This window comes from Otolemur garnettii, unplaced genomic scaffold (assembly GCF_000181295.1).
Source record: "Otolemur garnettii isolate 467f Iridium unplaced genomic scaffold, OtoGar3 scaffold00073, whole genome shotgun sequence".
In the NCBI taxonomy this organism is placed as follows: domain Eukaryota; kingdom Metazoa; phylum Chordata; class Mammalia; order Primates; family Galagidae; genus Otolemur; species Otolemur garnettii.
The window spans coordinates 1,792,292-1,802,892 of NW_003852468.1; the positions used below are offsets into that span (position 1 = coordinate 1,792,292).

The following is a 10,601-nucleotide window of genomic DNA, read 5'->3' on the forward strand; positions in this document are numbered from 1 at the left end:
AGCAAAGGGCCTGCTATGGTTTGAATGTTAGTGTTTCTCTTCCCCAACTTATATGTTAAAATCTTAGCTCCCGAGGAGGTGGTATTAGAAGGTGGGACCTTTGGGAGGTGATTACCTCATGAAGACAGATCCCTCATGTGTGGGGTTAATACTGTTATAACAGAGACCCCAGAGAACTAGTTAACCCTTTCTACCATGTGAGGGTACAGTGAGAAAACACCATTTATGAACCAGAGATGGGCCTTCACCAGACATCAGATCTGTCAGTGCCTTGATCTTGGACTCCCTGGACTCCAGAATATTAAAAAAAAAAAAAAAGCTACCGTATTTAAAGCATTTTATAATAGCAGCCCAGATGGGCTAAGACTGTGCTACTGAAGGTTTTCTGGAGAAGGTGAAATATGAGCTGAATTTGGAGAATGAAAAGGAGTTAGGAGAAATCAGCCAGAAAGGGCAGGGGAAGGGAATTGTTCTGTGCAGGAGGAGAAACCATGGAGGGAAGACACAGGGAAGGGAATGTTTCTAGAGCTACAAATAGATCTGTATAACCAGAGCACAGGGTCTGGGGAAGATGAGTAAGAGGTAAGCCCTTTTGGGAGTAGGGGTCTGATTGTGCCAGCTTTGTATATTATTAACTAATGAATCAATTAACTTTTATTTATTTTATGTTATTTTTTGAGATAGGATCTCATTGTGTCACCCAGGCTGGAGTGTAGTAGCACAGTTATAGCTTACTGCAACACTGAACTCCTAGGCTCAAGTGATGCTCCTGCCTCAGCTGCCAAAGCAGCTGGGACTGCAGGCCATTGTGCTGGGGCCAGCTCTGTATGTTATAATAAGGAACTTAGATTTTGTCCTGAAGGTACCTGGGCAGTTGTTGAAGTCACCACTATCTACTGTCTGGGTTACTGTGGCAACTTCCCAACTGTTCTATTTCCAGCTCTGGCCTACTTATTTGATCTTAATTTAACGATTCAGAGCAGTTTTGAAGTTGAGAATTCAACAATATCAAATTGGCAAATAATTTACCCTCTTAGGTACATGATACTACTGTGGCATAAAAAGCCTTACGGAGCTTTTAACTTGAATAGGCAAAAAACATGTACATACACTGATTCTTTCTGGAACCCAAATTTGACCATGTCACTACAGACCCATCTGAAAAGCTTTCCCACACCTTCAGGACAGGAGATCCACATTCCCTCACATGCCGCCCATGATGTGCAAGGTCTGATTTCCCCCAGGTTTGTCTCCCCCACGACTCCACGTGCTCCCCTCACGCCAGACTGGTAATGGTAACGACGGCTAAGTTTTGCTGAGCTCTCACCATATAGCTGAGTGCTTCACATTCTTCTTTAACAACCCCATGAGATGGGAATTATTGTATTTTATTGATGAAGAATCTGGCAGTTGGAGCGTCATACATGGTATAACCTGGTTTCAGGCACTGCTGAAACTGACCCTGAATCCACACTGCCCAGACACGTATGAAGCGAGGTAAGGTCTTCAGAATCTTGCCCATCCTCTTCCTTCTGGGCAGAGTGTCTCCCCTTCTGGTGACTTGTTCATTCTTCAAACATCGCCAAGGCATGAACCATCACTTCTGTGGAGGCGTTTTGTGGCAGCAGAATGAAGTCTCTGTGCCGTTGGTTATTTTCCGTACACTTCCACACTGCACAGTGCTCAATGCCATCATGCTTCATTTGCTTTCAGACTTTCCCAACTGGGCTTCCTGAGCCTCTGCCTCAGCTCTGTATCCTAGTGAATACTTACTAAACTACAGACCATACAAAACCCCAAGAAAACACGGGCATGCACCTGACAAGCACATCAAGGTAGTTCCTATCAATTGACCTTGAACAACTAGGCAAGTAGGGGAATAACTAGGTCATCTCTAGGGACTGAGAGGTGAGGGGATGCGTCAGGTTTGAGGCTGGAGAAAAGCAGAGATGTTCCAGTGTAGGTACCAGAGGCGCTCTCATGTAGAGCCACAATCTTCGTCAGCCTTGTCATTACCGCTTACATTCGCATAATGTTTTTAAGTTTTTGAAGTTCTTTCTTGCCTCCAATGTTAGTTGATCCTCATACCCTAAGTGAATTTATGAGATTTCTACTTTACTTTCTGGGGTCCCTCACCTTTCTGCCAAACTGTTTTCCTCCCAAGGTGCTGTCGTTGTTTTATACACTTACACAGGAATAATAATTGCAATTGAAACATTTCATCTGGTACCCAGCACATTTTCAAGGACCTGGAAGGTATCTTTAGCACTGTAACACTCAGAGAGAAACAGCGAGGTGTGCTTTGCACATGGTAGAGGATCCATATCTGCTCATTTGAACTTGTAGCTTGTATACTTCAGCACAGGACAAGGATTTCCTTCACAACGTAATCCTAGACTGGATTTCCAGTTTCTTCTCCAGCCACTGACTCTTCCCCCACCCTTTGTTCCATAGACTCTTCCCCAAATATACATTGCACCTTTATGTCTTTAGTGAGTCTCCTCCCTCCAAGCTTGAAAAACAACCCAGTTTTCCACATATTTTCTCCAGCGCTTCCCCAGACTCTTCCAAGTCAAATGAATCCCTTCTTTTTCTTTCTTCCTATAGGACACTCAGTGTACTGTAGGGCACCTCTATCATGGTAGCTCTTATTACATTCTGTTGCTGGTATTTGTTTATAAACAGTCATATGTCACTTAACGACAGAGATATGTTCTAAGAAATGTGTCATTAGGTGATTTCATGGTTGTGTGAACATCACAGAGTGTGCTTACTTAACCTAGATGGTACAGCCCATTTCACACCTGGCTGCAGACTATAGCCTATGACTCCAGGGCTGCAAATGTGTACAAACAGCATGTTACTGTATCGAATACTGTGGGAAATTTTGACACCATGTAGCTATTTGTGCATATAAACATATTTAAATGTAGAAAAAGTACAGTAAAAATTTAAAAAAGATTTTAAAAAGGACACCAACAGGCATTTACCATGAATGGAGCTTGTAGGACTAGAAGTTGCTGTGGATGAGTCAGTGAGTTACTGTACACTAGTGTAGATTTCATAAACACTGTATACTTAGGCTACAGTAAATTTATAAAACATTATTTCTTTCTTCAGTAATACATTAACCTTAGCTTACTGTAACTTTTTTACTCTATAAAATTTTAAACTTTTTAAACTTTTGACTCTTTTGTAACACCTAGCTTAAAATTGAACACATTGAACCACATGAATAATTTTTCTTTGTGTCCTTATTCTCTAAACTTATTTGTTTTTTACATGTTTTGATTTTTAAACTTTTCTGTTAAAAGCTAAGACACTAATACAGACATTAGTCTAGGCCTACGAAGGCTCAGGATCACCCATATCACCATCTTCCACCTTTACCTCTTGCCCAGGTATAAGGTTTGTAGTTGCAATAACACGTGTGGAGTGTCCCCTCCTATGGTTAACGATGACCATTTCTGTAATACCTCTTGAAGGATCTGTCTGAAGCCATTTTACAGTAAGCTTTTGAAGTATGTATAAGTAGAAGGAGTGTACTCTAAAACAATAAAAAGTATAGGATAGTAAATACATAAACTAGTAATATAATTACTTAATATTATAACTACAATGCACCCTATGTAATTGTATGTGCTACACTTTTATGCAGTTGGCAGCACTGTAAGTTGGCAGCGACTGTGTTTATACAAGCATCACCACAAACACATGAGTAAATGCATTGTCCTATGACATTCTAACAGCTGGGACATCGTTATGTGATAGGAACTTTTCAGCTCTGCTGTCATTTTGTGGGATCTCTGTCCTATATGCAGGCTGTTGTTGACCAAACCAAAATTTTCAGTGCATGAGGGTAGCTGAGTCTCTTCTCACTCTCCAGATGGCTAGCAGCACCACAGGGATTCAAGCTTCTACACAAAGGAGATGGTTCCTTTTCCAACTTCATAGTCCGAGTAGTTGGTAGAATGCATTGAGTACAAGCAATGCTTATCCAAGGACTGTTTCTTGAATGGAACAATAGCCACTGCTGTAAAAGAGTAAAAGAAAGACCAACTTTTGGGTCCTCATTCCAGCTGTCACATATCTATGGTCTATTGATCATTGGTCTATTGATAGGCTTCAGGAGGTCCATGAACCTGGTGAAAATATAAGCAAAAAGTTGTTTGTGTACGTATCAGGCAGAAAATACATGGCTTTCTTACATATCAGAAAATACATGGCTTTCACACATATCAGGTTGAGGCAGAAAATACATGGCTTTCTGAAGAAAAGATCAAAGGGTTTCAATGACCTAAAAGAGTAAAAACCAGATGCACTAGACCATACTATCTTTGGAGTGGCCTAAAAAATTAATAACATTATGACTGTCATTGGCTCACTTTTTCTTTCCTTCAGGAGAATTGAAGAACTGAGTCAGAGCCTGGCTGCCCAGGAGAGGCTTGTGGAGCAGCTGTCCGGAGAGAAACCCCTGCTGCCCCTGCCGGAGGAGCCCATGAGCACGGAGGCGCTGGTGAGCTTGGGGACACAGGTGAGCACGGAGACGTATGTGAGCTCTGGGCTGCAAATCCGCAGGCTCTTGCCTCCTACGTTCATGAGCCCTACCTTTTTTTTTTTTTTTTTTTTTAATAAGATAGAGTCTCTGTCTCCTTGGCTAGAATGCACTGCCATCATCACAGCTCATTGCAACATAATCCCTACTTTTTAATATCTAAGTGTTTTGGTCATATACTGCTGTATAAGAGACATTACGAACAGAATGGTCTAAAACAACACATATTTGCCAGTCTCACAGTTACTGTGGTCTGTTATGACTTAGCTGGGTTCTCTGCTAGGGTTTCATGGGTCAGTGAGAGGGCGGCACTCGACTGGCAGAGATCTCACAGAACCAAGGCTTGTAAGAAAGGTCTTTATTGGTGGGGGAGGGAGGCTGCAGAGCAGCACCAAGGAGAAGAGAAAAAGAGAAGAGAAAAGGGGAGAGAAAAGAGGACAGAAAAAGAGGACAGTGAAGAGGAGAGTGAGGAGGAGAGAGAGCGGAGGAGAAGAGAGAGAGAGAGGGAAGGAGGAGAGTGAAGAGGAAGAGAGAGATGAGGAGAGAGCGGAGGAGAAAAGAGAGGACGAGAGAGAGAAAAGAGAAGCGTACCCTTACATAGGGAAGTCTCAGAAGGGTGAGGGGATGGTGGGATAGCCAATGAAGAGCCGTTAGGGGCCATAAGTTTGAAATTTTCAGCGGGTAATTGGGACAGGGAGATGAGATAAGTGGGCCACTCCTTGTTGTTTAGAGGAGCTGTAACTTTAAGAGAAAGCAGGAAGGGGCTTTCTGGAGAAGGGGCTTTTCTGGAGCAATTACCTACCAGTCAGAAATTGAAATAGGAACTGGGCTGTTTTCTTATCTGGAGGTGTACCCAGGGAAGGATCTGCCGCTGAGCACCCTCAGCTTACCGGAAGAATTCATTGATGTGGACGTGGAAGTGAGGTCAGCCTGCCTCTTCAGCAGCAGAAGGAAGGAGTTGTTTCTCTGACTACCCTCTTTTAAGGGCTCATCTGATTAGGTCAGGCCCTCCAGGATAGTGGCCCTTTTGACTAACTTAAAATTAACTGCCTGAATTACATCTGCAAAATCTCTTCACTTTTGCCATATCACCTAGCATGAGTGTGCAGTGACGTTCCATCACTGTGGCTATACTCTTTCAGTCAGAGCAAGTTACAGGTTCTGCCCCTCCTCAAGGGGCAAGGATTACATAAAGGCGTGGATGCCAGAGGTCATCTTAGAACTTTGTCAACCATCTCAACTGAACTATGTATAACATATATTGTGGTTTTCATACTGAAGAGTGTATTGTTTTTCACTGTGGTGAAAATAATTGCATTGATTTTCATCTAGAGTAGAGCCTCTGTAAGCTGACCACCCAAAGGACCGTAACAAACTGGTGTAGGGATCACAGCGAAACTTGCCCTACTCCCTTGGTTGGTTCACTGAAAGATCAATTGACAATTATAGCAGATTAGTAAGAGAAAGGTTTATTTCCAAACACCACGTGCATGGGGGAACCACAAGAATGATTATGCAATGTCTCACTGATGGTCAGATACCTTTATAGATGCCTTTTTTGAAAGGAGGGGGCAGAATGTGGAGTGTGGGTCCAGCGAGAGGTTTGTAGGGAAAATAAATAACTTGTAAACAGATTAACTTGTAAATTAGCCTGAGAGATAGGTATTGTGTGTTTTTTTTTAAATGCAGTTCTTGCCCGGAGCTAGGTCTGAACTCACCACTTCTGGCATATGGGGCCGGTGCCCTACCCCTTTGAGCCACAGGTGCCACCCAGGTATTGTGTTTTAAATGATTTTGGGCCAGGAGTGCTAGCATTCAAGAGGGGGAAAGGAAGTCAGTTGCCCCCTTTAATCCCCTGATCAGGTCAGTCTAGTTTTACCTAGGTAGAAGGAAAGTCCTTTCCAATGCTTTCTGATTGTGAACGGCCTTTAATTCAAAATATTCTTTATGTGAAGTAGTCATATTTTGAAGTAAAATTTCCTTAGCTCTTTCACTAGTTAACATACAGAGGTGGTCAACATAAGGAACTAGGCCTGCTGTGCTGATACGACATGTGGTGCATGTCTAGTCTATGAAAATTAGGTCAACTGAAGGAGGTGGTCATTGTAGGCAGGTGGTCAACTATGGAGGTTCTACTGTGTTCATTGTTCTTAGAAGTCAACTCAGAGGGAACTCCCCTCCTCCACTGACTTTTGATTTACTAAAAACATACTTTCTAAATGAATCCTAGGATATATTTTTGCTCAAGCAACAAAAACAAGTACCAGGTATTCTTACATTGCTACGGTAGCCTTAGACTAATGATAAAATGTGTGGTTTACTTTATTGGTTCACACATACAAGGACAGGGTCAGGATAAAGAGCAATGGTGAGAATTAGTTTAAACCAGTGCTTCCAACCTTTCCATTTCATGGCAAATATAGGAAATGGCAATTTTTGTAAGGCATAGAGGTAAATGGATGAAGCTTCTCACTTAGAGGTGGCCAGTTTAGGTACTTAGGCCATAACAGGAAAGTAAGATCACCATCTTGGTCACATTTATAAACCTCTTAGGCAGTGGCTCCATTTTGGTTGGAAAGCTCTAGTTAACTCAAAATAGGATATGTGTGCATTTGACTTTAAAGCTATGAATACAAATCAAAGTTCATGGGTGTTCTGTAATGTACATGTTAAAATATATGGCAACTTTCTTAAGGGACTCTTGAAAATATTTTATAACACATCTTAATTGGAAAAAGCTTGACTGAATAAGACAATTTCTATCCTGTAACTGAATAACTGCAGAAATGTCACCTCTCAGCTTCCACATGTGTACAGTGGGAAGATTAGCCCAATAATCTCTAAAGCCTCCTGTAATGCTAACATTCTGTTACAATGACTCTAGCATAACTGGAGAACATGTGGTACCCAAGGTGAACTTTTTTTAATTGTTTGGGTTCAAGGAAGATACAAAAAATTAGGTTACACTGATTGCATTTGTTAGATAAAGTCCCTCTTATAAATGTGTCTAGCCTCCCAAGAGATGTGCCATACACTGTGACCCTCCAGCCCCCCTCCCACTTGCTCAGTCCCCTACCTACCATTGTATTAGCTCATCTACTGCCTTGATGTTAGAGTTGAGTACATTGAATTCTTGCTTCTCCATTCTTGTGAAGCTTTACTAAGAAGAATGTGTTCCACCTCCATCCAGGTTAATACAAAAGATGTAAAGTCTCCATATTTTTTAGTGGCTGAGTAGCATTCCATGGTATACACATACCACAGCTTGTCAATCCATTCCTGGGTTGGTGAGCATTTAGGCTGTTTCCACATTTTGGCAATTGTAAATTGAGCTGCAATAAACAGTCTCATGCAAATGTCCTTATGATAAAAAGATTTTTTTCTTCTAGGTAGATGCTCAGTAATGGGATTGCAGGGTCAAATGGGAGGTCTAATCTGAGTTCTTTGAGGATTCTCCATACTTCCTTCCAAAAAGATTATATTAGTTTGCAGTCCCGCCAGCAGTGTAAAAGTGTTCCCTTCTTTCCACATCCACACCAGCATCTGCAGCTTTGAATCTTTGTGATATGGGCCATTCCTACTGGGTTTAGGCGATATCTCAGGGTGGTTTTGATTTGCATTTCTCTGATGATTAGTGATTATGAGCATTTTTTTCATGTTTGTTAGTCATTCATCTGTTTTCTTTAGAGAAGGTTCTATTCATCTCTCTTGCCCAGTGATATATGGGATTGTTAGGTCTTTTTCTGTTGATTAATTTGAGTTCTCTATAGATCCTAGTTATCAAGTTTTTGTCTTGATTCATAATATGCAAATATCTTTTCCCATTCTGAAACTCGTTTGTTTGCTTTGGTTGTTGTTTCCTTAGCTGTACAGAAGCTTTTCAGTTTAATTAAGTCCCATTCGTTTATTTTTGTTGTTGTTGCAATTACCATGGAAGTCTTACAGATTCAATGCAATCTCCATTCAAGATTTGTAAAAAATAATTCTTCGTTTTGTATGGAACTAGAAGAAACTCTGTATAGCCAAGGCAATTCTTAGTAATAAAAACGAAGCCGGGGGTATCACCCTACCAGACTTTTGGCTATACTATAAGGCCATCGTGATCAAAACAGCATGATATTGGCACAAAAATAGAGACATTGACATTTGGAACCAAATAGAAAACCATGGGATGAAACTAACATCTTACAGCCCCCTGAACTTTGATAAACCAAACAAGAACATACACTGGGAAAAGAATCCCTATTCCATAAATGGTGTTGGGAAAACTGGATAACCACATGTAAAAGACTGAAACTGGACCTGCACCTCTCACCATTTACAAAAATTGACTCAAGGTGGATAAAAGATTTAAACCTGAGGCATGAAACAATCAAAATCCTTGAAGAAAGTGTAGGGAAAACACTTGAAGATATAACCTGGGGAAAGATTTTACCAAGGTGAACATTTTGAAAGAAATAATATTCATTTGTAAATTCTGAATTAAAATCACTTTCATTGATCTAGCTTTATATTTACAGACATATAAACACTAGTGTGTGTGTTTATCTAGTATATATATACATATACTTTCACCATCAACTGTGGTAAACACTGAAATGGATATACGTAGTTCAGTATTTGCAGTGCTAATGAGGGGAATTGGTTTGGTATCAGTTTTCAGAACAGACGTAAGAGAAAGACTACAATTTCTCCGTTATTGATATTCTATTCAAAAAGAATGCTCAGAACAAGTATAAGTACAACATCCAGAAGATAATAATATTGCCCATTGATCAGAAGAAATGTATCAAGTCATATAAATTATACTAGACTGATACACTTCTTTAATGTTGCCTGGTATCTATAAAAATTTATTATTACTGTTATTATCTAACACTTTATACATTTAGTGATCTGATCTATTGTGCTGTTAATTCTGTAAGACTGTGTTTCCCTACTTTTTTAGCAGGCCCAGGCCGGGTTCGAACCTGCCAGCCTGGGTGTATGTGACCGGCTCCTAAACCACTGAGCTACAGGTGCTGAACCTTCCCCATCTTTTTAGTGGAAAACTCATTTTCATGGGAAATAATTATACATCTATAATATTCTGAAATGAGTACCAAGGATGCTTAGGGTTGGAAATGTTTGCCCATGGCCACCTCAGGACCCATCCAGCACCCTGACAGCTGAGGGGGTCAGCATCTGTGCACAGTGGTGGGTAACTTTGATGAGAATTCCCCAGTTAGAAAACTGTGGCTCAGGGGCTCTGACAACAGATCCTCTCAGATGTGGAAGACAGAAGGCTTCCCATGGCACATTTCCTAATTTCTCCCTTTTGGTTTGTGACCTATGGAAAAAGATTCTATGTACATAGGATTATTATCTATTGTATTTCTAAAACAATCCCAAGTGGCAATCTTGTAGCCAGCATCCAGATGCCCCTGTGAAAACTTCCTTCTCCGTACATGTGTTCAGATTCCAAGAAAAGGATATGGTTTTGGTCACTCTGCCTCTGTTTTATAAGCTGTGGCCTACACAGAAATAAACAGTGAAGTGACTTCTATTATAGCCTGCGAGCTTTTAGCCATACTGAAGTGGTTCAGATTGATTTATGGATGGATAGTCGAGTTCAAGTTCACAGAAAGAATCTTGATTCTTCCATAACTGACTCTAGTTACAAATCCCCTGGATTTTAATTAGGGAAGCAGAATGGTATAAAAAATGAGCTTAGGTTTTGGAATCTGAATTCCAGCAATAACACTTTTAGATTTATGGCCTTAGGCAAGTTACATAACTCCCTCAGATAGTTTCCTCTTCTGTAAAATACAGCTAAAAATATCTAATGTTCAGTTATTTGTAAGGATTAGAAATAATATATATGAAGTTCTTAGCATATGTCTCAAAACATGGGCAACTACGATCATTACCCATATTAACAATCTGAGAGTAAATCTATTCTTAAAATTAATAGCAGATATAAAGACACAGTCTGTGAGTTAGATATTGATGAGTCGAGTCAAACTTCATCCACATTGTAGCCATTTTTGTCTTTTTTTTTTTTTTT

At 40.5% G+C, this 10,601-nt stretch overlaps 1 protein-coding gene across 1 annotated transcript in view; it reads left to right on the plus strand.

Annotated features, from left to right (window-relative positions):
• Window positions 1-10,601, plus strand: part of LOC100964574 (myomegalin) — a 224,940-nt gene that overhangs the window by 121,819 nt on the left and 92,520 nt on the right. The window contains 1 exon segment of the mRNA XM_023515468.1: window positions 4,402-4,516. Coding sequence (XP_023371236.1) covers window positions 4,402-4,516 — 115 coding nt within the window.